Source organism: Solanum verrucosum, unplaced genomic scaffold, assembly GCF_900185275.1.
Source record: "Solanum verrucosum unplaced genomic scaffold, falcon-dt-bn FXZP01000165.1, whole genome shotgun sequence".
In the NCBI taxonomy this organism is placed as follows: Eukaryota; Viridiplantae; Streptophyta; class Magnoliopsida; order Solanales; family Solanaceae; genus Solanum; species Solanum verrucosum.
The window spans coordinates 2,632,117-2,658,517 of record NW_026020340.1 but is presented as its reverse complement, the minus strand read 5'-3'; the positions used below and the strand labels follow the sequence as shown (position 1 = coordinate 2,658,517).

The 26,401-nt window shown below is 29.1% G+C and overlaps 3 protein-coding genes across 3 annotated transcripts; 1 reads left to right on the top strand and 2 right to left on the bottom strand.

The window, feature by feature from the left end:
- The first annotated feature begins 2,139 nt into the window (after nucleotides 1–2,139).
- LOC125836991 (very-long-chain (3R)-3-hydroxyacyl-CoA dehydratase PASTICCINO 2A-like) lies at nucleotides 2,140–3,985 on the top strand. Its single transcript, XM_049516130.1, has 9 exons — nucleotides 2,140–2,220; nucleotides 2,328–2,439; nucleotides 2,620–2,638; nucleotides 2,741–2,854; nucleotides 2,913–2,956; nucleotides 3,039–3,109; nucleotides 3,237–3,318; nucleotides 3,608–3,736; nucleotides 3,842–3,985. Exons 1-9 carry the CDS (start codon nucleotides 2,150–2,152, stop codon nucleotides 3,983–3,985), a joined length of 786 nt encoding a protein of 261 aa, XP_049372087.1. The 5' UTR covers nucleotides 2,140–2,149.
- Nucleotides 3,986–4,235: 250 nt separating this feature from the next.
- On the bottom strand, nucleotides 4,236–5,880 carry LOC125837127 (probable methyltransferase At1g29790). Its single transcript, XM_049516270.1, has one exon. It carries the CDS (start codon nucleotides 5,855–5,857, stop codon nucleotides 4,586–4,588), a length of 1,272 nt encoding a protein of 423 aa, XP_049372227.1. The 5' UTR covers nucleotides 5,858–5,880; the 3' UTR covers nucleotides 4,236–4,585.
- Nucleotides 5,881–7,355: 1,475 nt separating this feature from the next.
- LOC125837112 (MADS-box protein JOINTLESS) lies at nucleotides 7,356–12,929 on the bottom strand. Its single transcript, XM_049516254.1, has 8 exons — nucleotides 12,651–12,929; nucleotides 9,870–9,948; nucleotides 9,697–9,761; nucleotides 9,417–9,516; nucleotides 9,232–9,273; nucleotides 9,082–9,123; nucleotides 8,302–8,492; nucleotides 7,356–7,531 (listed from the first exon to the last, which is right to left on the bottom strand). The coding sequence occupies exons 1-8, from the start codon at nucleotides 12,830–12,832 to the stop codon at nucleotides 7,513–7,515; spliced, it is 720 nt and encodes a 239-aa protein (XP_049372211.1). The 5' UTR covers nucleotides 12,833–12,929; the 3' UTR covers nucleotides 7,356–7,512.
- Nucleotides 12,930–26,401: the final 13,472 nt, after the last annotated feature.

Below are 26,401 nucleotides of genomic sequence, written 5' to 3'. Positions count from 1 at the left end.
AATGAACCCTCCTGAATTTCATGGCTCTAAAGTGGAAGAGGATCCCCAAAGATTTATCGATGAGGTTTCTAAAATTCTTGGTGTGATCTTTGGAAAAGGGGAAGACCCTTATCTAGTAATAACATTCTTTAAAATAGTTCTATTTTTGTTATTTCTTTATCCCAATTACACATAATTTTTCTATGTAATCTCAATTATATGTAATTTTCCTTTTCCAACTAAACATTTTTTTTTGGTAAAAGATTTTTTTTTTTTCCAATTATTATTATATATATCTAGAATCTTTTGGTAATAATTATGAGAAGACGTGTGAATTGTGATGCTTTGCTTTCAACAAAAGGAGAGGAGATTCTATACTAATCCAATGTACCATATGTATAAATCATCTATATATCAAAAGATAATAATATTATAGACGGAGTCGAGATTTTTTAGTTTATAAAATTTTGGAATATAATTATTTTTTGCTTACTGAATTTTGAATATGTTAATGATTTCTTTTAGCACAAATAAGCATTATCGAAACGATATTTGTTGATTTGATAACTTTATTTAATAAAAAATAATTGAATTTATCAACCTAGTGATGAATTACTTATTTCACACCGTTTTTCTAATCATGCTATTTTCTCTTTACTTTTTATATTCCCATACATAATATTGAAGTACAATACTAAAATTACGAAATATTTGCGCTAAAATTATCGAGTTCTATTGAGCCAAATGAATTAAGGACTGCCCAATGCATGCGGAAAATAAGACAAGCCTCACATTTACCTGACATTTTGATTCTTCTTTCATCGAGTAGTTAATTTGTTTTACTCTTTTGTTTAAGGATCATATCATTAATTAAATAATTAAAAGGATAATTATACTATTGAATAAATGAAAAAGATTAAAGAATACTTAGCAATTTGTTAATATATGTTCACCTAATCATCTACATATATTTTTTAAATTCTCTTTTGTACAGCATGTTAACTTTTTGCTAATTTTTTAATGGACTGTATTTTGCCATTTTGATGAAGTGAAAACAAAAGGAGAAACCAATAGGAATTAGACAAAGAAGATTATTTAAATAGTTGTATACCACGTGGCAGCTTCTTATACTGTCAGTAATTCAGCCAACCACTAAAATGTCTAGAGATTAAATAAAAAACAATTTATTTCAAAATAAAATATTTATTAAGAATTGATAATAATATTTATGTAATTAGTAGAGAACTAGTGATCATGCTATATATAATTTCATTTCATAATCAATTGATTTTATGGTTTGATGAAATAGTACGAGAACAAATAACGTGCTTATGAGATTAGAGCATTACACTAACCTAAGTTTGGATATTTGAATATTGGGAAAAAGGACAAATCTATCCTGGACTATCGTATATGGTATGCAGATATCCTTCGTCATATTTTTGGCACATTGGTGCCCCCGTCGTCCAAAAGCTAGAGCATATATATCCTTTATACTAACAGATATACATGTGTCACAATCTTATCCACTGACCCAACATTTATTAAATATCAAATCGACGGATAAAATTGTACCACGTGTCCCTATTTAGTCTTCTGTTAGAGTTAAGGCATATATGTTCTAGTTTTTGGACGGCAGGAACACAAATGTCCCAAAAGTATGACGAATGGTATCTGCATACCATTTACGATAGTTTGAGGGTATATTTGTCATTTTTCCCTTGAATATTTAATACTTTGGCTAATTCCTTTAATAAGTGCTTCTTAACATATTATGTTTGACCAAGAGATAATATGATAATATAATCTTTCAACAAGAATATTTTTATCTGTTTGAAATAACTAATTTTCTGCCTATGCTTCTCGAAAGAAGTAGAAATCTATAGCTTCTCCTCAACAAATAAAAAAACAAAAATCACTTGTAACTCAAAATACTTTTTATTTTTCACTCAAAATAGCTCAAATCTAAAAAAAAAAAAGGAGAAAAATTAAATACTTGTAGCCTCCTAGAGCTACACTTAATAGAGGCAGCCAAAACCGAATTATAATTTATAGGTGGGTTAATCTACTAATACTAAGCTTAATTATGCATAAAGATTGTTTCTTTAAGTACCCATTTCAATTTCTTGGATTTTAACATTACAATTTTATGTTTTTTTTTTGTTCTTCAATGGCAGTATTTTTATCAGGTTTAAGGCATTTGTATCTCATTTTTTACAATTGGATTGTGTTTTTTGGATGGTAAGTAGAATACCCTTTTGGATTTCTTGTTTGTTTTGCACAATTTTTGGTTTTTTTTTTTGTTGTTGTTGTTAGTGTGTGATGGATTTTGGGTTTTTGGTGTTTAGGTTTCAAGTGTTTTATTTTGGTGTGAAAACTTTGAAAGAATCTGGGTATGAATATGTCTATGATGCTGTGGAAAAGCCTCTGCTTTTTGCTCAAACTGCTGCTTTTTTTGAGGTAATATCTCAAGCCATGTTTCTATTGTGTTTCTGTGTGTAGCACATTAGCACTTACACTGGTTGTTATGTGATGTTTCATAATGTATTGTGTTGTATCATATTGTATTGTTTCAAGTGAAATGCAAATGCTGAATGAAGTCTAACAGTTGATTTCTTGTCCATAAATCTTGCTGAACAGATACTTCATAGTCTAGCAGGTATACATTCATTTGATCTGAAGCATTTCTATGTTCTTTGTTTTAGGTAGAACGTTTTATATAACAATAACTTGTTTATCTTTCTCTTCAACCTCAAATAAGGTTTGGTAAGGTCTCCGATATCATCAACTCTTCCACAGATAAGTTCAAGATTATACGTAACCTGGGGAATTCTATGGAGTTTTCCCGAGGTTAGTATTTTCCTTGCAGATCACAGTAAAGCATTCCGAAGCTTCTTTACTATTGACTTGACTTGTTGATTACAGGTCCGGAGTCATACTTGTTAGTTCTCTAGTGATTAGTTGGTCTATTACAGAGGTGAGCCTTGCTTATTCATAAAAACCATCAGCACATAAACTCAGATTATTAACATTGGTATTATCGTTATGTTCAACTTCAGATTATTAGATATTCATTTTTTGGCACAAGGGAGGCATTTGGTTCTGCACCTTCTTGGCTCTTGTGGTTAAGGTATTACCATATAACTTGAAGTCATCATTCTATAAGTCGGAATCCATAAAGTTGAAATCCTAACTGCGCCTCTGATGATGGATTTAGTTTCTAGGATGTTCTTATTAAGCTGATTTCCTTACTGCAGGTATAGTACTTTCTTATTGTTGTATCCTATTGGCATCACAAGTGAAGTAGGTCTAATATATAATGCCCTGCCTTACATGAAGGTACCAAGATCCTCTTTTTTGTTTGTTTCTTTCTCACTTAGAAATGGCAATAAACTCATCTTTCTATCCATTGAAGAGGTAGCAAAGAGCTAACCCGCAAGGGTGACCGAGTTGGTTGAGCATGGGAGGTTCGAAACCCCCTGCATGCTTTCTCAGTCGAGGTCGTCACACGGAGCTTGCCTAGTGTAGTTTACCTCTCCTATGTGGCTATTACGCTGAAGCAAGGTTTACCCTGTGCGTACTTTAAGGATAGCTGATTATGTCTTGTTATCGACTTGTTTTTTCGTAGGAATATGGAAAGTATTCTATTAGGATGCCAAACAAATGGAATTTCTCTTTTGATTACTACTATGCAGCATTTGTTTGCCTTGCCATCTATTTACCAGGCAAGAACCATAACATCATTCTCTTACTAAAAGTATCTTCACGTTCAGCTCAAATATGTCAATTCTGTTTATTTACTCGGTTTCTTGGTGAGGGAACTCGGTGACAAAACATCGAGTTTATTACAGTTCCTTTTTAGATTATTATTAGGATAGCCGGAGCAATGATTGATGAAGACGATGTTTGTGAAAATGCAGGCTTTTCTCACCTGTATAGTTACATGCTTGGGCAGAGAAAGAAAGCACTCTCTGAACCAAAAAAGCATAGGACACAGGCGGACTAGCATTGTGACTCCATCCCTGAGGACACGGTTTATAGGCGGACTAGCATTGTGGCTCAAATGACATACTTGAAGAACGAGAGAGTCCTCTCGATCATATGTTTCTTTTCTAGGGAAAAAAGTACTACCAAATTCGAATAGTCGACTATTTTTGAGTGTAGCATTGCTAGTCATTTAGTTATTGTATCTCAGACACTACACATGTTTTAAGTTGCACACAGTATACCACAAGATTATCAAGAACATAACGATATGTCGAAAAGGCATCAACCAAATGCTTTAATCAAGGGGACAATATCAGATGATGTAACTTATATCCCAACAATACAATGAAATTTGAAAAAAAGCTTCGTTTTCTTTTCTTCCTAAACTCAAATCAACAATTGACACAGACAAAAGGCTCATGCCAATGCCAGCAATATCTAGTTCAATGCAAAGATAAGTGAATAATCTTACAGATCATAGACATATAATACCTGCCACAAAGCCGAACCCACCTCCTATGATGCTGGTTAGCAGTTGTGTAAAGAAGACGAATACGTTCACTTATTCTATGTCAATAATGAACTTGCACAGCTTTTCTATGAGAAACCCGCGATACCATCAAACTCTTACTGGTTTCTGTAGAACAGCAGACAAATAAACCTCAGATTTTCCCGAACCATTGATCTTCTCACCAACAATCCATTTAAGCTTTTTGTACCCAAAACGTTCGATCAGCCTCGTTAATGCAGTTTTCTTGTCTTCATTTGAACAAAGAAAGTTATCCAACCAAAACAACCCTCCAGCCCTCAAAACTCTATCAATATCAAACACTAAAAACTCTAATTTCTCAGGACGTCCGCTCACATCCAATACATTTCCCACATGTACCAAATCAAACACGTTATCATGAAAGGGAAACCGATGATCTAAACTCAAATACAACGGGAATACACCCCGTGCAGCAATGAACTCATTAAATGGTGCATCGACATTCAACGTAGAAGTAACTATAGTCACATTCCTTTCAGCCATTCTAGCAGCAAATGTACCAGATCCACCACCAATATCAAATCCAATTCTAATTCCACCACCATTTCCCAACATTCCCAATACATCATCAATCAAGAAATCATTTTTCCCTCTACCCTTAACATATCTTTGCCTCTCATACCCCCCACTACTTACAACATCAAAACAACCAGCACAATCTCTATTCAATTTCTTAACATTTAAACAAGCAACATTCTTACAACCAAGACCACTCCAACTATAAATCTTTTCACTATAATTTCCCCAAAGTGAATCAGGTAATTTAAGTAAACCAACCTTAGGTATTGTCTTAGCAAAACATCTTCTTCTTGGCAAAGGCTCACAGCCACTAAGAATCAGCTTCTGCCCAAGACTCCAATCATCAGGACAAAGACCATTTACCTTATAATTCATAAACTGAGAAAGCAAATCTAAAGATTTCACACAAGAATGTCCAATAGAAGCAACCATTTCAGTAATCCCAGTTCTTGAATCTTTACCCAAAGGGAGCAAATGGGGTTGCAAGAAATTTCTCACTTCATTTGGAACTTTGGGACTAGAAAGATCAAAACTTTCATACCCTAAAAGCTCTTTTTCCATTTGGGCAAGTTTCTTTTGGGAAGAATCAATTTCTCTTAGAATTAAAGAAACTTGTTCTGAGATTAAAGATATGTTCTTGTGTGTATGTGGGAGTAGTAGATGATGATGGAGGTTTTTGGGTGAGGATGTAAAAGCATATAAAGCAAAAAGATTAGTTGTAACAACAGAGAAAAGCATAAGTAGATTTAGAGCTGAAGAACAATAAGTAGCTTTATTGAATCTAGCAGTTCCATCACCTATTTTCAAAGAAACAGATCCCATTTTTGCTCCAAACAAACAGCAGCTTGGTGCTAATGCTTTACTTCTATGATTGTAGTAGGAGTTAGCCACTAAATCAGTGAAAATAAGCAAGATGGGAAAGAAGAGGTAGATTTGGGATAAAAAAAATTATATTAGGAAAGTGAATATGGTGATCTATGCTTTGTCGGTTGTTTGGAGTTTGTTAACAACCAATAGTCTCACAGTTCAGTATTGACTTGTGTGATGAATACGGGTAAGAAACAATAAATAGAATGATAATTGTTTCGATTTCTTTAGATTTCATATTTGAACTAATATATGTGTGAATTTTTTTATCTGAATTATCATTATATATTGATTAAAATGTATTTCAAGTATCAATTTATTTTTTTTACTTGAACGATGGTGATATTTTAGGTAAAAAACTCGCACACTTGATAGTTGAAATGCGTTTTGATAAATAGTTTAGAAAGTTCACACCCTTTATAGTTAAGATGTATTTTGATAAATAGTTTTGAAAATTCACAACATGATAGTCGAGTTAAGTTCTAATAAATAGTTTATTATAAGAAACACATACACACCCAATGGTTCGGATATGAAACTCAAAAAATCGGACGGTTTTACACATGTTTTGAACTATTAAACCATTAATAATAAAGTCTCGAGTTTGAATTTTCCTAGATATGGGGTCGCCTTTGTCAAGAATTACCAAACTTTCTTGATATTCTAAATCGAACAAGTAAAAAGGACATCTATTGTTAGTATGGTGGACAAAGTGAACATAGTAATACTCTCTATGTTCATTTTTACTTGTCTAATTTAGACTTTGTACGCCTCTTTGAAAATAATGATTGACATATAAATCAAAAGGCACTCAGTAAATCGTAAGCCAAAAATAAAAAAACCTGCTCAAGATAAAATAGCCCAAAACCAACATATAAATAAACTAAAAAAAACAAAAAATTAACACAAAACATGAACAGAAAAGCAGAGAAAACCCAAAATTTCAAGAACAATCAATAATCAAACTGGAAAAAAAACTAAAAAATTGAAGCTTTTGACACAAAAGCACTTCAACAAATCAAAAACTAAGGTCGACGATTTCATGGCATAAGATGAAAGTAAATAGACTAAACTAGTCAGACTTCAATGCTAACATCAAACACCAACTAGGAACGAAAGAAAAAATGATTCTAACTAACAATTTAATGGCATAAGACGAAAGTAAATAGACTTTCCAAAATTAAAAATTAATTTAAATTATTCAGACAATAATATATTACTACAAATCATCTACTGAAAATTTCAAAATAACCTATGTTTAAATCTGAATATAAATAAAATTATAGTTTACGGTCATCAAGTAAACATTTAATTTTACAACAAAAAAGAAAGGTAAATAGTTAACCCTTATAGTTACAAGTTGACAAGTTCAATCAAAAGATTAATAGTGCTAATTAGTTAAGCTACTAGATACTTACGATGATATTTATATAAAATATGGGAGACAAATACATGGGATTAATACACCAATTACATACATAATATGAAATTTTTTGGGGTTAGCTTTTACATTAATCTTACATTAATTAATTATAATAATTAGTAGTTACTATTTTTTTCCCTCCATCCGATAACATACAAAAATAGTCACACCTTGCTTTTGATTCCTTTCAGCCTGAGTAAGGTAGCCTGAAATAAATAAATAAAAAAAGATGAATATACATATAATATCAAAAACGGATTCAGAATTTTAAGTTTATGTATTATAGATCTAGGGCATGAAGGTGAACATATAGAGACAAAGTTAAGATTTAAATTTTATGAATATGTTCTAAATTTTAGGATAACTACATCAGGTGTTAGTAGCTAGGTTTTGGATATAATTTTTTTTTTTTTTACATATTTATGAGTTTCTAAATACAATACAAGATATGAACTAAAGATATTTGGTTCAGTCAAATCCGTATAAAGACTTCCAGCTTCGACAATACATAATCATAAAAAAAAATTAACACGCAAATAAAGTTTTGAGTCAAAATTACTAAACTCGATTACACCCCTAACTTTTGTTGTCAATCAACCTCGTATATACATGTTTTAAACAGTTAAATTACACCAATAATATACAACAACATATTGATAAGTGTAATCCCGCAAGTGAAGTTTGAAAAGGGTGATATGTATGCAGCGTTATCCATACCTTCAAAAGGTAGATACTAGATAGACAACTCGTTTGATCGGAGAATAAGTTATCTCAAGAATAATTCTAGGATTAGTTCTCCAAAGATTGTTATCCCACCCTCAATATTGAAAAAAATAACACAACAATTTGAAACAAATTATTTCACGATTTACCAATCAAACATAGTATAAACTCATCATAAAATTAAACTTGAGATTAGTTATCCCTTATCCTTCGAACCAAATGAGAAGAAAATTAGAAAAATTAAAGTACTAACCCCAATTTGAGAGAAGTATCAGAACTATCATCATCTTGAGAAGGAGGGCCAGTAGAGTTACATGGATTTGTGACTGATTCAGATGATTGGCCTTCTTCATTATTACTATTAAATCCATTTTCTGATTCAAATGCTACTACTACTGGCTCTTTGTATCCATTATTATTATTATTATTAGATATCTCCATCAGCTACAAAAAAAATAATTAAAAATAAATAAATCAGCAACAACATTTAAGTACATAATTATTGAAGTCTAGATTAATTTGAATACTTGTGGCATAAGGAAGAAACACTCATTATTAATATTTTTTTATCATTCTAAAAGCTCATTATCAAGATCTTTTTTTATTTCAAAAGCTTGAATTCTAGACTTCTAATAATATTAACAAGCTCTATATATGATCCCAATTGTTTTACTTTGTCTTAATTTGGAGTTACTATGTTTCTTCTTATTTTTTAAAGACGATAGAATTCGATCAGCTTATCGCACTTGACTCATTTTATTGAGTATAATTTTGTCTGTGGAGATTTAGGCAAATAGGAAAAAATCATCTAATTATTTGTAGTTTTTACTGAAATTTGAACAAGACACCTTGGAGAATTTCAGAAGTTACTTGGCTAACTGAAATTTCACCTTATTGGCATATCTAACTTATACAAGTTATTGTACAAAAGTTAAGACTCTTTTGATGAAAGAATTCAAGATCGCTATTCAAAATTATAGTAAAACATTCAATTTTTATCTCACGTCTATTTTTCACGAAAAATTTTACATACCTGTTGCCTTAATTTTTCGTTTTCTTCCATTAGTTGCATGCCCTGTTGATTTTTCACAATATTAATTATCAGCCTCGACGAAATCCAAGTAAAATTACGATACAAGAATTTTTACACAATCAAATCACTTAAAACGATAATATTCCTAACCTTTTGTTGGAGTTGGTTGATCTCTCTCATTATTTTATCACCCTGATATATGGATAAAGCAAGTTGTGTAAGAACAATAAAAAAAAGAACAATCGATCATAACTTGTTATAACATATTAAATTATTATACTAATAACATAAAATATATATTTTATAATGTCAATATATATAAGTTAAATCTCAACCTTTCTCTCTATGACGCGGCTCAATCCAGTTTCAAGAGATCTCTCCAATTGTTGCAACTCTTCAATATTTAGTCCTTGAAGTTCTTCTCCCCTCATTTGCCTGTTAACCGATGCTACTTGTTAGAGAACTTCTAATATTATTATTATTATCGTAATTTGTTTATATATATAATCTGTCTCTCTTTTACTTTTATTTGACGCATGAGATGATATTATGAATTGAACTAAAAAGAACAGTGATAATTCATATAGTCGATTTCATATGTAACTATGAATATACCTTAATCGATGACTTCTTTCGGAAATTTCCTTGCTTAATCTGGAGTAATTGCTATTCTCTACAAGCTGCAAACAATATAAACAAAATGTTTGTTGAAAAAAATCCAAAATTATAAAAAGAAAAAAAAATGTAATTAAGGTTTAAATAAATGAATTAAGTAACTAATTAATTACCTGAAGTTCAAGTGATGGTTGATCCAATTTTTCCAAATTTTTGGAATGCAAATCACGCCTCTCAAGAATTTGTTTCATGCTTTATGAGAAAAAAAAGAAATTTTAAGATCTTATGTAAATCGTTGAACTGTACAATTATATATAGTTATCTTTTATGTGATTGATTATGATATCGATGCATAAATATTAAAATCCTCGAAGAATGTATGTGGTCATGTATCCAATATGTTAGGGACACATGCGCATAACATCTAAGAAAATAAAAGACATATTTGTAATTTTTTGTGAAGAAAATTAACTTCAGATCTAACTTAATCTCAAAAGAAAAAAATATTGCTCAACACCGACACAAACAACTTATCCCTCAACTAATGTGGAATAGATAACACCTCTTCCCCCGCCCGAGCAGGCCTATCAACTTAACAACATACTAATACCTAGTGACAAGCTTGACTCAACTTAAAAAGTAATTAGCCTATGAGATATAAGATTATCCAAGACTATAAAAAGACGATCATTTCATCTCTTAGCTAATATATGAGACACTAAGTATCAAGGATGATAAATAAGTGAATTACAAAAAAATCAAATTACTGAATCATAGACTATTTATATATATTTAGTGAACATTTTAGCACGAATACAAAGTTTTCACTAATCTTATGGATTCTCATAATCCGTAGCTAGAATTCTAACTTTCTTATAACATTTACATATATACCTCCAATGAATATAGTGGGGATAGTTATTATTGTTCCCTCCTTATCAGGCTGAGTATGAAAATATAGTCTCTACAATAAAGTGTGTTTTATGTGGGATATTTTATTGCGAATTTAAAGTAATAGAGTTCATAAATAATCGTTCTCAAATATCAAATATCGAGGGAAAAGCATAATTATTTTATATATCATACACAATAACCTCAAAAAAATAGCTCATCAAATTTGTTCCTTTTTACCTATACCATACAAAAAACCATAAAATTCCTAAAATATGCTCTTTTTTTCCCAATGGAAAGGAGTTTGTCCTATCCACCATAAATATATAGTTCCCATGATAATTTTTTATTTTTATATTATAAGATATGATATTATTGCCTTTATGTGAAACAGATAAGATATGGTGGTCCTTTCGATAACAATATCCAGCTAAATTTATTCTCTTTTTAGATAATAAAAAATTAAGGATTTAATCAGAAATATTTGTACTAGTAGTTCAGATTAATTAATTATAATAAATTAATATTCTTTTTTTTATTGTTATATCAAGCTTACCATAACAATTATATCGATTTTATTGTTATATCAATTTAATTTAACAATGTAAAAAACATTATACTCAGATTGTATATAAAAATTTGAACTCCACAAATAAAATTGTTATATATATATATTCTGTAGATCCTTCAATAATGTAATTGTGTACAAAAATACATATTTCAATCCAAAGAAAGTAGAATCTTCAATGAACACATCGGATCATTTAAAGATAATATGTTTTGAAAAGATATGATATGCTGCAACAATATTTTTAAAAAATCTGAACGACATAATTTTTATAACCCTTTAACTAATAACTACTTCCTACACCACTCACTTTGTGTTTGTATTTTTGTTTATTCTCTTTTTTTTTTCTGATTTCTTTTCCAAATTTTTTTTTATAGTTTTTAGAGTTGTTTTTTTCTGCAAAATTCAAGATTTTTCCATTAATTATTACCTCAAAAAAAGAGTCAATAAATGACACAAAATAGAAAGTTTCTTGAGGTGGGTTGCTCAATAGTTGCTAAATATGGAAAGAGTTTATGTTATGTGACCATCATTGTGAAAATCATGGAGTAATTAATAAGTAAATTAAATTGACAAAAATAGTAACTTAACTTCTATACAAATTAAACTATATACTTAACTGGTATTATAACAAATTAAAGTGAATTGATAATATTATTAGTGCACATAATTATTAAATCATATATAGAAGAACTTAGCAAACAATTAGAGCGGAGCTACAACTTTGTATGCGGGTACGATTGAATCTAATAGCTCTGGATCAAACCCCAAAATATAAAATTCCACTTTTCATATATAAATAATTTATCAAAAATCCATCAAACTAAATTTCTAAAATTCATAACTCATATAACTCGGAACAATTCTTCTCAATCATAACTAACTTAAGACACCCATTTGCAAACAAGAGCGAAGCTATAACTTTGCCTACGAATTCAACAAAACTTAATAACTTTAAATCAAACCCTAAATTTATATCTAAAAATCCATTTAATATCATCAATAGTTTATCAAAAACTCAATACACTATACAAAAATCCAAAACTCAATATTATAATCTTAAATATTCTTCTCAATCATGACCAACCAAAGACACCCATTTAGAAATACCCAAAAATTAAAAAATACTCCATTACTCATAAAAATTAACAAAAATCATAACTTTGATTCACACTTCTTAAACCAATCTATTAGAAAGAGCCTCTCTACCCTATAAAAATAAAGGTAAAATACACATAGCCATAACTCCACTCAAACTCCACTTCTAAAATTTCACTGAATACGTTATTATTTTTATAATTAACCAAAAATCATTACCTTTATACTTAATATTTTTTAAGTCGAGAGTCTATCTGAAACAACTATTCTACCTCACACACAGGAATAGGGATAATTAGGTGATCTAGTACATACTAGCTTCTCCGTACCCCGAGATTTCACTGAATATGTTATTATTTTTATAATTAAGTAATCAAGAAAATGATGATGAGTATACCTTGAGTTAGAATAGTCAAATAATTTGCCAGTAGAAGAGAAAATGATGAGAGCAACATCAGCATCACAAAGAACAGAAAGTTCTTCAGCTTTCTTGAATAAACCTCTTCTTCTCTTTGAAAATGTAACTTGTCTTGCTGTGGAGTTATCTATTTTCTTGATCTGAATTTTTTCTCTAGCCATTAGGGGTTTTTTTTTTCTCTTTTTAATTTTCCAAAAATAGAACTAAGAGAGTTAAGAAGGAAGAGGGAATTTATAAAAGAGGGAACAAAGAATAAACCAGAATACAAAGAAATGTGTGTGTGTGTGATGACCTAATTGTAGAGAGGGGGTTGGGGTTTGTTTGATGGGGGGGGGGGGGGGTAGATAGGCAAAAGTTTCTACTTATAGAGATTGTGTATATATTAGGCAAGAAAAAAAATGTATATCTTGATTAATTTTATAATGTATAAGATATTTTGTTTGTCTCATATTAATTGTCTACTTTCTCTTTTAAATGTCACATTAGTTAGAAATCATAAATATCTTAAGAATTTTTTTGAGACTTTACAGACTTGTTTACACTTTCGAAAAGAATTAATAGTAATGAAGAAATGGGGGAAATATAAGTAATTCTATTGTGATTGTGTACATTGACAAATAATTTAGAACAATTATTTTTAGTAATATAGATAACTAATATGGAACGGAGAAAGTAATATTATCCATCTAGACTAGGATATATTTAGTGCATTTTAACGTGTTATAGCCAATGATTTAAGTTTATTTTGTCACGATTTATGTTTCAAGATTTGTTTTTAGTTTGTTTTAATAAAGAAATCTACTTTAATTATTTTAAATAATCTAATTATTTTTTATTTTATTTTCAATCAGATAATTTGCAATGACATGCATATTTAAAAGTTATTTTAAATAGTAAATTTTAAAAACTTTACATTATTTCTTAAATTTCGTATTCAATTAAGTACTAATTTCGCTTTTTTTACAAACAGTTACGACTTACGCGTAATAATTGATAGTTATTGATTAAAAAAAAGAGTTTATTTAGTAATAATAATAATAATTTTATTATTAAGATAGATTATCTATTACAAATAGCTATATCCCAGAAACAGAAGGTTTAAAGAAAGGAAAAAAACTTTTGAGAAAGTTGGATATATTTTTGCCAAAATAAAAAGAATAAAAATCCTATAGGTAAAGAGAAAAGAAATTGGAATAAGAAAAAATAAAATAAAATTGGGGACAGCAAAAAGAGTCCTTAATTTGGCCATAAATTTTGGTATTTTTACAATTCAGGTATCAAATCCACCCAATTTAGATACTAGAACTTCTAATAAAGAAAAGATAGGGATAGGCTAAAAAGCATTTGATTCTTATCTCTTTTTTAACTTAGGGTCCTTAGATGATTTTTTATTTTTATGGTTTTCCGCCTGGTGCTTGGAGTCTCGATTAAATTTGGATCGCGCACTGTAGGGTCATTCGGGATGGCGCTTTCAATAGGATTCTCTACATACTCAGGGCTCGAACCTGAAATCTCTAATTAAGTGTGGAGCAGTCCCACCACAACATTACAACTCATGTTGGTTAGGGTCCTTAGCTAATTAGAATTATATAAATATATTATTTATAATAATGTAAGTATTAGTTATATGGTATTTATCGTGTGGGTGCATATTTGTTCATTTATCTTCTATCCTACTTAAGATAATACGCTAATTCCCTCATAATTTATACATGTATTAATTAAGCGATTTTCTAAACAACAAATCAATCATCATATTAATTTTATTTTATGTGTAACTAACTTATCTTTTAACTAACTATCAAACATTACACAACTTATATAAAAACTAATACATGAATGTTTTGTTTCTTTACTTAACGATCCTTAAGTACTCTCTCCGACTCATATTATATGTAATGTTTTTAGTTGGGGTTTCTCCTAAGGTGGGATGGAGTGGGGTGGGTGGGCCTATATAATATCTTAGTAAATATATCTCTAATTAAGATTTTAATATAATAAATCAATAGGATCAAGTAATATAAAACTAACACAATATTATACTAATAAGTTTTATGGAAATTTAAAAAGAAGTGTTTGGGGGAAAAGGAGTCACCAATCAATGAAAGAATATGTCTATTTGATGATCTCAAGGAAGGGAACAAAGATGTACTGTAGTTATGTTTTACTAATTCAACAAAATATTAAAGTATTTCACTAGTATTCTGAAAAAAAGTAAAGGTACAATCAATCATAAAATTAAAGTGGAAAAATAATAAGTTTGTCTTGTAGATTTTCACTATTCATTAGTTTATCTCCAAATAACTTGTTAGGGACTAGACAGACAAAACCAATTTTTTTTTAAAAAATAAATAAATTAATTTTATATATTTAAAGTTCAATGCTTTTGCCAACTAGTATAAGCTGCTTGAAATAAGATTTAGCAGTTTCTTCGTCTCATATTATTCGTACTTTAGATGTCCAATTTTCAATGTGATGAGAGGAAAGGATGTTGGTGCCCCTTATCGGCTAAGGAGAGAACACAAATTCCTTATATATGTGATATTGAACAAGTGGAAAATAACTCAAATGAGTCAAATGTAAATCACGATTCAACATTCTTATCTTATCATTTATATTCCTATCTTTTAACCACACAGAAACTAAAGTAGAAGAAAAGATAATTAAGAATATCCCTTTTGTTTGCTTCTTTTTTTTAAAAAAAAAAATTAGTTTATTTATAAAGTGGTATGTATTAATAAAAAAAAATAGTGTCAAAACTTGAAGAGCTACAACATAGTCAAAGTCTTGTAATAAAGTCACTACTCTAACTAGCTATCACCAAACATTTTAGAGTGAGGTGCATCCTTATGTTTCTTCTTTACATATCTGAATTATATCAAATTAATTTACTTTCTTTATTTTATTCGTTATTGATTCACTTATCCTTTGGCATAAATAACTTATTTTCTGATCATATCAATCAGAATATGTATGCATATTTTTATTCTTGATATCTACATCTTGTAAATATAATTATATTTGAATGATCAATACTCTGTCCTATACAACAATGTTTTGATCATTATTTTGTAGAACTTACATTTGAGCCTAAGCAACACACCGAAAACGAGCATATGTTTCATCAATTCTGCTACGATATGATGTGTAACAATTAACATCATTATCGATCCTCCAATTTTTTTAAATTATGAACTTGAGATATTTAAAGTTCCTCTCTTAGATATATATGACTAAGTTCTCGATCTTCATCTCCACATCTGTCTTATGTATTACATTTCTAAACTTGCACTCCCGAAACGAAATGAAATGTAGGGGAAAATAGAAATGAGAAAAAAGAATAAAATTAGAGAAATATAAAAAGAGTGTACACGTGGCAACAGGACAACCAAAGATTTAATTTTCTGAAATTTTATCTGTTAAAGGACATAATTGGACACTTCAAGTTTCAGATAGGGGCCATTCCGACGGGCCCCTGAAGATTTGGGGGCTGAAATAGTAAAAGAACTTCTCGTGGCACCACGGTGTATATAATAAGAAAATAATCGGGTTGATAATATTTTTGATCCCTCAATTATTAATAAAATATAACATAACAAATTTAACGTAACATATAAGTAATAAATAGTATATATATTATAACTAATTAAATATTAAATATTTTTAGTAAAATACAAAAAAATCAAAATTATAATTTATGAATAACTGAGAAACTAAAATTATTTGTGCTTATTAACACAAGAAGTTAAATTTACTCCAACCCCATACAATTTATTACAAATAAGGTAAAATATTTGTGTTAATTACCTTTGAGTTTATATAAGCATACGATAGAATTTTTAGGCAGAATATATTTGCATTCTCTTAAATTTGTTAGTAAATTCTATTAATTCAAATTAAATCGTGGTTAATTTTAATTAAACATTTAAACAAATAATAAAATAATCATCACAATTTTTTTTTATTTAAATTCTGAAACAGATTCTCTATGCATGTGCTATCGAATGCCTATAGATAAGTTGATCACAAAAAGTATGTCACAAATTTTAATGTAACAAATTTTGTATTTTATTAATTAATTTTTTAATATGTCATGTTTTAATTGAGTCGATAAAATATTAATCGCACAACCTATAGAGTGACTTTTGATGTAATTCCGTGACTCTTCACTGACATTTTGTACTTTTTTTTATTTCTCTTTTATAAAATCCTAATTTATTTAATATTAATTGAACTTTTCTAAAAGTTGATTTGACTTAAAAAAATTAAAAAATGAGGGCAGAAGCAAATCAATTAAATTAATTAACCTAAACTTTCTGTATATTGAAACTCTGCAAATATCAAAAAAATGTTTGTTTGTTTCTGTATATTATAAATATTGTCATGCTCTAAAATCATTTGACCCTCGTGAACAATTAAAATATTATTTTTACCAAAGTTGCTAAATAATTTTTTTTAATAAATTAATTTTAGTATTATATGCACACATACATTATTAGATTGTAAGGTGTGATTAATCTCAACTAATATTTGGTGATAGTTGTACAATATGAGTAACCGCTTAAATAATAAAGGTGATTGATAGTAGTAATGGTGACGTTGTTGATGGTTGACGATGATATTAGTGGTGATGACTACAACGATAGAAACAGTTATCTAATAAAATTGCTCAACACCATTTCATGTCCAACCAATTTTGACAATAATTATTTTTTCATTACAAATAATTAAAGTAGTACTAAGTTAAAGTTAAGGTGAAGATAACATTATAAACATCCATAAAAAGATACTGGCAGGTGAGCATGTGGGAAAACAGTAATCACTGAAATGGCTATAAGCCTAGAAATTGAAAGGCTTGAATAATTGTCAATTTGTCTTATCAATTTGTACCTATTTTTCACCTTTTTAAAAATTATTTTATTTTATTTTTAACCTTACATGAATTAGGTACTACTCTTTTTTTACTTTTTATCAGGCATTAGTTGACCTGATTTTCAGTACTTGCAATGTTTGATTTGACTTGACAATTCATGGTGTGTTAAATTGTTACTACAATTTTTTTAATTTTTTTTAAATGAGTTTTTTTAATTTTATTTTGTACATATTTTTTATATAACTTTTAGAGAAATAGTACGTATGAGATAGTGGAGATGGGGTTATGGGGGTGGTGAATGAAGATGAGTGTGAAATTATATAATTTCTGTGTAACTTGATTTTTCTATTTCCATAGGAAATTCATTTTTCTTATTTTAAGGACTTTATTTTCTTAAAAAAATCTTTTTCAAAATTCTGAACAATTGAAAATGAGAAAATAAAAAAATATTTTAGTTTTCGTCTTTCGAATAATAATAATAATAATAGTAATAATAATAATGTTTTAGTTCTAGAAAGTTGAGTGTTGTCGCATTTTTTGACGGAAGAGATAGGGGGCTTCCTCTACCCTTTATTAGCAATCTTATTTAGTATTCGTGTATTCTCGTAATATTTTTAACGTGTATTGTATTATTTGTTGCTTCATTTATTTTGTATCTTGTTATTTTTTTGTCATATTCTCCTTACAATCATGGTTCGATCTATTTATTTTTCAGTCGAGAGTTTATCAACAACAATCTTTCTTCCACGTAAAATGCGTATAAAGTTATGTACCATTATATCCTCTATAAATTCAACTTGTCAGACTATAATAACTCAATTAGTGTATTGTTGTTATAATTGGGTATACAAATTTCTCTTTTCCTCTTCTTACTATTTGAATAATGATTGATTAGCTTCATCTTTCATGCAAGTGCCTGGTTTGCCCCTTATTGTGTTGTATTTGGTGATTTTTTGCGTCAATGTATGTTAGTCAGATAATTGAAAATCGATATTGACATTCAATTTAAATGTGTATTATGTTATTTGTTGCTTTATTTGTTTTATATTGTCACGACCCAAAAATGAACGTGATGGCACTCGTGTTATCCCACCAAGACAAGTCAGCCTAAAGCTCAACCTTTACAATAAAATGCGGAAATTTCATAATCAACTGAAAAATATCCCTAAAATCTGGTTGTCACGCGTACAAGCCTCTAAAGCATTACAATTGATTCAAAAGAAAAACACAAGTCTCAAATGATCTTGTTTTTAGAACAGAACAAAATTATAAATAGGAGTAAGAAGGTCCGCTGAAATGACAAGCAGCTACCTCACAAACCTCCACAAGAAGCCTCAGACAAGGAGAAGAGAAAAATATCACAAAGGTCCGGGCTAGTAACCTACAAAAAAATGTAGTAGCAAGGGGTGAGTACCAAACCACACGGTACTCAGCAAGTAAACCTCTAAACACGAGCTAAGGGGATAGAATACAAGTACTCATTACACCCCAACCGAACCTTCACAACTACAACCTGTATAAAACCAGCCCAACCTAACAGTTCACAATTTACTAAGCACATAGCTCAACACAACGCTCTAACAATTTCATAGCCTCAACAACAACAATAGTTTCATACCCTCAACAACAACACTTTAACAATTGCATATCTTCAACAACAAGCTCAATATTCATCAGTCACAAGTTCCATAGAAAGGCACTCACAAGATCAACAACACACAAGATCAAGTTCACCAATAATAAAGAAGTGCAATGCAATGAAATGCAATGTCAAGTATAGTGATGCATGTCTGACCTAATGATACACACCCGCTGTCTCTCAGTCTGGGACCCATGGGGGACATATATGTCCATGCATTCATCGCGGCGCGCGATACGTCCCTCGAAATATAGTATCCGTCACGGCGCGCGACACGTCCCTCGAAATATAGTATCCATCGCGGCGCGCGATACGTCCCTCGAAATGGTACATCCTCTTTATTTTCTTATTCTTTCTCAATGCACGTAACACTTGTCACAACCATGTCTCAGAACAATGCAAATGACATGTTCACACAAATAATGAGGAGATGACCATTTTCATAACATTGCACAATTCACAACAACACAATCAGGATACAACATCAACAATGATTCAACAAGCCTTTCAAACAATTCTCAACACATCACACAAACAATTGATCACATTGCCTTTTATTATCCCTTTCTCATCATTAGAATTAATCAATGTGGACAAGTCAACCCATCATCAAGCCTCATTACCCTAAACACATATTACAAGGAAATACATGAATTCCATACACTTAACAAGGGTTTAGAAATCCACTTGCCTCAAATAGTCGAACAATCACTCTGAGACTTGAGTCTCCCTCTTTCATTGGGCTCCAAATCAATACAATCTATCCAAACAAATTACCACAATAAGATTTTGAAATTAACAACACCCACATTACTATGTGTTTAGCCTTGAACCAACAATTCACCCAAATTCATAATCAAGTTTCTACGTTTCAAGTCTAGGGTTAAGCTTCAACTTCTCCAATATCATAAGTCTAATGATATTCATATAATTCGATAACCCAATAGTTAATTACCTATCTCAATATATTAGATATTTAATTTATAATATAATATTTAAAATAGGAACAACTAACTATACAATCTACTGGTCACGCAAATTCATGGCAGAACCATGAAAAGCACACGACAAACCCAACAACTTATCCATTCATGACAATGAGTACATAATTTCATTAATAACAATTACACCCACCTTAGTTTCAATTCAAATTTCCCTTTTGTTCAACCCCAACAATGTACTGACAATATTTTGTCTCTTTTCTTTTAAAAACCACAAATTCCAACCATATCCCTTAACAATAATATCACCCTAAGATATATATATATACAATTTTACAAAGAATCTTGATTAAAACTAACCTGAACCACTTGAATTTTCCTGCTTCTTTGCTTTCTGTCACACGTCTAGGTTAGTTTTTTTCTTCCGCCTCTTTCTTTCTTTTTTTCTAAATTAATTATATATTAAAAGTAATAATTTCTACAAACCTATTTTAACAATTCAGACTTGGTCCATTATTTTTAATAATAAATAAATTACCCGCAAATTAATTAATTATAGATAAATGACTATTCAAAATTATCAAAAATGACCTTACGGGTCCGGGTCATTACATATATCTTGTTGTTTTGTTGTCATATTTTCATCATCCTTTGGAAAAATAGCAATTCAAGTTGCGATCTATCAAAAACAAATTCTATATCTCACAAAAGTAAAAATAAATTTTACGTACATTATATCCTCTCTAAAATTAATTTATGAAAGTACGTTGAGTGTGTTATAGTTGTTATAACTGTGATAAAAGTTTCTCTTCGCATCTTCATACTATTTCAATAATTATGATTGATTAGTTTCTTTCTTCATGCAAGTGCTCGGTTTGCCCCTTATTGTGTTGTATTTGGTGATCTTTCGCTTTAACATACATTAATCGAATTATTGAGACTCGATTTTGACACTCGATTTGAATGTCAGCTCTAGATTGAGACCTAGATTTAGACTTCAAATAATTGTACAATAATTAAAATTTCCTGTTAAACTTTTTCGATAATAAAATGTATAAGTATGAGGGGAAAATGTTTCCAAAATAGTGTTTGTTTAAAGTTAAAAAACATATAACACGTGTGCTTCATATATTTTCTTATTTTTAATTGTTAATTTGTAATATCATCTCAATTTTCCCACTAATGATGATAATTAATATAATTTTATAAATATAGTGTATCAAAAAATAAAATAATTATGGACCGTTTCTGTTCCCTTGTTTAGGATTGGGCCCAGCCCAACTTATGAAAAGAGTTCCAAAGTGTTTTTTCCCTTTTCATTTTAACACATAATATTTTATTTTATTTGATCAAATATAAATTGATGCGCTTATATTGACAAAAAAAAAATATGCTGCTCAAATTGATTAATTAAACACAAATTATCATTATTCTAAAATATTTTCAATTCACATAAACCACTATTGGCAAATAACTTTTTCAGATGAAACAAATTTTAAAAGTTCGACCAAATATATCATTTAATTGTTAAAACTAAATTAAAGTGCAAATTTTAAAAGTATGACCAACTATATTATGAAATTGTTAAAACTAATATATACTTAGTAGGCGTTTGGCCATGCGATATCATATCACGATATGATGTCGTGAGATGAAATCAGCGTTTGGACATGCGATTTTACGCTGATTTCATCTCACGATTTCATATCATGAGAGGTGATATCATATTCTCCAAAAACCATGATATGGAATCACCATGTGATTTCATATCATGATTTGAGATATTTTAATACAATAATTGATCCATGAGTTTATATTTTGTTAAAACAACCCCACATTTATATCTACTAACCATTTGTTTCATATGTAAATAAAATTTATAATGACATCATTACTTTTTAAAATTTATTATTCTCACCAATATAAAATTTATTATCACTTTAAATTTGGTGAATATAAATGATAAAGTAAAAATTCATTTAGTGAATATAAATGAGAACAAAGGGAGTAATACTTTTTTTATTTTTCATAATAAAAAAAAACGTCTTAATCTTATGACTAAGCATAATATTGATAAAAGACAATTTTCATTGGCGGTGCTGCACTTTCTTAATCTTAGTATTTGCAAAATGTTCGTTCACATGATTGAAGGATATCAAGTCCAATTGATTGATGACTTAGGAAAATTTGATCAATTAGTTATTAATATTTAGTCAAGTGGACTAGTTATAATTTTTTTGATTAAATTTTATTAGAAGTGTTTTTGACTCAAACTTGTGGTAACTTTTTAAAATTTCGTTATTCAATAATATTTAACTATTGATTTTTCTTGTAAATAGTTAGAAGTTAGTGATGTTTGTTAATTTTTATCTTAGTGCATTTAACTTCTAAGTTAATATTTACTCACTAATGTATGTTTTTTTTCTACTTTATAGGTTATTTGTAAGAGTAGTTGAGAGATATGAACATATCAAGTACAATTTATGTTCAATTTTTTAAAATTAAATTAAAGTTAGATGAAACAATTATTTAACTGAAGAACTAATGTATGTTTTTTTTTTTACTTTATAGGTTATTTGTAAGAGTAGTTGAGAGATATGAACATATCAAGTACAATTTATGTTCAATTTTTTTTAATTAAATTAAAGTTAGATGAAACAATTATTTAACTGAAGAACAAATAACTTTGTAATCATTTATTATGCGATTTCATAATTTTTGTTTATTTGATAAGATTGAATAAACAATTGGGGTTATTTTAATAGTTTTACAACTTATGGGATTTTTATGTTTATGAGAAAATATACAACACAAAAATTCCATATCGCATGTCCAAACAAACCTTCAATTTCATCTCATGATTCCATATCATGATACCATATCATGATTTCATATCATGATATCATATCGCATGGCCAAACGGGCCCTTAGTAGGCGTTTGGCCATGCGATATCATATCACGATATGGTATTATGAGATGAAATCAACGTTTGGACATACGATTTTACGCTGATTCCATCTCATGAGATGTGATTCCATATTCTCCAAAAACCATGATATGGAGTTATATGAGAATTCCAAATCACGATTTGAGATATTTTAATACAAAAATTGATCCACGAGTTTATATTTTGTTAAAACAATCCCACATTTATATCTACTAACCATTTATTTCATATGTAAATAGATTTTATAATCACATCATTATTTTTTAAATTTTATTGTTATCACAGACATAAAATTTATTATTCTCACCAACATATAGTCACTTTAACTCACACCAACCGATTGTTGAGTAATAAAATTATTTTATGGCCTTAATAAGTACACATTTATATTTTATGTGTAAGTTATTAGTATTTAGTTACATAATTCCTATCAACTTTGTTTAAAGAGATAATATTTATTTTATGACTTTGCATTGTCTTGGAAGCACTATTTTTATTACTCTTACAAACATTATTTTTATGAAGTGCATTCTATAATGCTTCCAATTTATTTTATGTTCACTAAACTAATATTGATATATTTTTTATTTGATACGATTGTACTGGTGCGTTTGATGGAACATATATAGAAGGGGAGGTTCTTAAAGCGGTGCAACAAGGATATCGTAATCGCAAAGGAAGAACATCACAAAATGTCTTATGTGCTTGTGATTTTGATATGCGATTTACCTTTGTTGCCGTTGATTGGGAAGGTACTGCACATGATAGTAAAGTACTTGAGAATGCACTTGTTGAACCAACGTCACAATTTCCATTTCCGCCATATGGTAACTTTAAAATACATCCTTAGAATAAAATATTATTTATTTACACAAAGTTGTCTCATTTACGTCACATATGCTTTTAATAAATCTTTATAAAATGTTTGTTGGTAGATAAATATTATGTTGTTGATGTTGGTTTTCGAAACACAAAAAGATTTTTAGCTCCATACAAAGGACTACGCTATCATTTGCAAGATTACCGAGGAAGTGAAAGAGAGCCTCAAAATCCCAAAGAACTGTTTAATTATAGGCATTCATCTCTGCGCAATGTGATTGAACGGACTTTTGGAGCTTGGAAAAATAGATTTAGAATACTGAAACAAGGCATGGACCATTGATATTGATACACAAGTGAAAATTGTCATAGCTTGTGTAGTGTTACATAATTATTTGTGAGAATACCAAAGTACTGATGAAATATTTATGGTCTATGAGCATGAAAATATAGTTGCGGATGATATTGACCAACAAATGGCTCAAAGAACAATGTTGGTTTGTCTTCTCGGTCACATGATCGAGAAATGCAAGTTCAATGTGAAGAAATTGTCCGTACTATGTGAGAGAATTATATTAAATACTAGTACACTACAATTTATGTTTAATTTTTTTTATTAAATTAAAGTTAGATGAAACAATTACTTAAGTGGAGAACAAATAACTTTGAAATAATTTATTATGCGATTTTATAAATTTTTGTTTATTTGATAGGATTGAATAAACAATTGGAGCTATATTAATAGTTTTACAACTTATGAGATTTTTATGTTTATAAGAAAATATACAACACAAAAATTTCATATCGCATGTCCAAACAAAACTTCAATTTCATCTCATGATTCCATATCATGATACCATATCGCATGGCCAAACGGCCCCTTAATTTTATTAAAGTAAGAGAAAAGTTTATGGACCTACCAACTTTAGGATAGTTGCATAAAAACTTGTAATGATGGTAACAAATGGATGTCTAGGCTGGCCTAAATGATTTAGGATAGTTACTTACACATTTGTATTTTTTATGTTTTCAGTTGATATTCAAATATTTGTACTTGAAGCATGATTAATTTAAATTTATACCGCATAATAAGTAGGTGAAGATGATGAGGTTGATTCATGAATTTTCCTTCATTTTATTTTTTGTTGCATTTCACTCAAAAGATTGAAGAAAGACAATACATCAAGTTATTCACAAATGTCAACTTAGTACACTCTGATCCAAGTAATACAGGGAACGTGAAATACTATGTGAATTAATAAAGACCACCTTGCAATGCTAAGTACTTTCTAGGTGATCGATAGCAAATCAATATTGCAAGTAGAGAACTGAGACTTCGATCTTTTTTAATTTTTTGAATTGAAATGACGTTAATAAAGATTCAGTATTTTGTAACGAAATGAATACAAAAAATTGGAGTCTATTTTTGAATGAAAGAAAATCTCTTTATAAAGAAGGAAATACAAAATCAATTGAATCTAAGTTTTTTCCACGCATTATAAATATGACTTAAATAATGATCCTAAGTTTAAATATTTGTACACTTATATCTAAGTTAAACATGCCACACTTACATTCCCTCCACCTTATCTTTTAAAAGAACATGTTGAATTAAATATTCCCCCCAATAAGATAATATGGAAATGATAAAATATATGTTGACATTATTCTTATCTCGAGAAAGTAAAGAATTTATTTTTAACTCATCAATCAACAAAGTATCCAAAAATATAATTGAAATAAATAGAGTTGAACAATGTATTTGATTTTTTTTGTTTGTCAAATGTTTAAAAAAAAAATATATTTGAAAATATATTTTTGTTAATATAGGAGAGTAACCAGTACTTGGTCAAGGTTTATGAAATACTTTGGAGGAATTTTTTTTTTTCAACTTCTTGAAACACAGTTTTTGTTTTTTATTCAAAAGTAAAAATCTAAAAAACGTGGCAAAACGCCTGAACTCCTAGATTACATGATACTATAACCAATAAGTGAAATTGACTTTTTTTTTTTTTAATTTTCACCCAACGTTTTTATTTCGTGGTTCGACTCGAAAAGTCTCACATTAAAAGTTGAAGTGTTTCATAATAAAAAGGACTTTGTACTTAGCGAGATTTCAATCCAAAATCTCTGATTAAGAATGAAATAATATCTATCACCCTATTCAATGAAATTGATTTACGAAAATTCGTATAAAAACTATTATAATAACATAAAAATAGAATAATAATTTGTTATAGTCCATTAACATTGTAAAATATTATCCATTTTTATAACTTACAACAACAACATACCAGTGAAATCTCACAAAGTGAGATTTATGAAGCATAAATGTATGCAAACTTTATCACTATCTCGTAGAGATAGAGAGTCTGTTTCCGAAAGACCTCGACTCATATTTTTTTTTTTAAAATAAAGATAAATACAAACATATTGGTGAGAGTGAGTACTTATTTCATGAGAGACGCATATTTTTTTGTGAATACAAATGCTTTTGGGTGGCTCTCTTT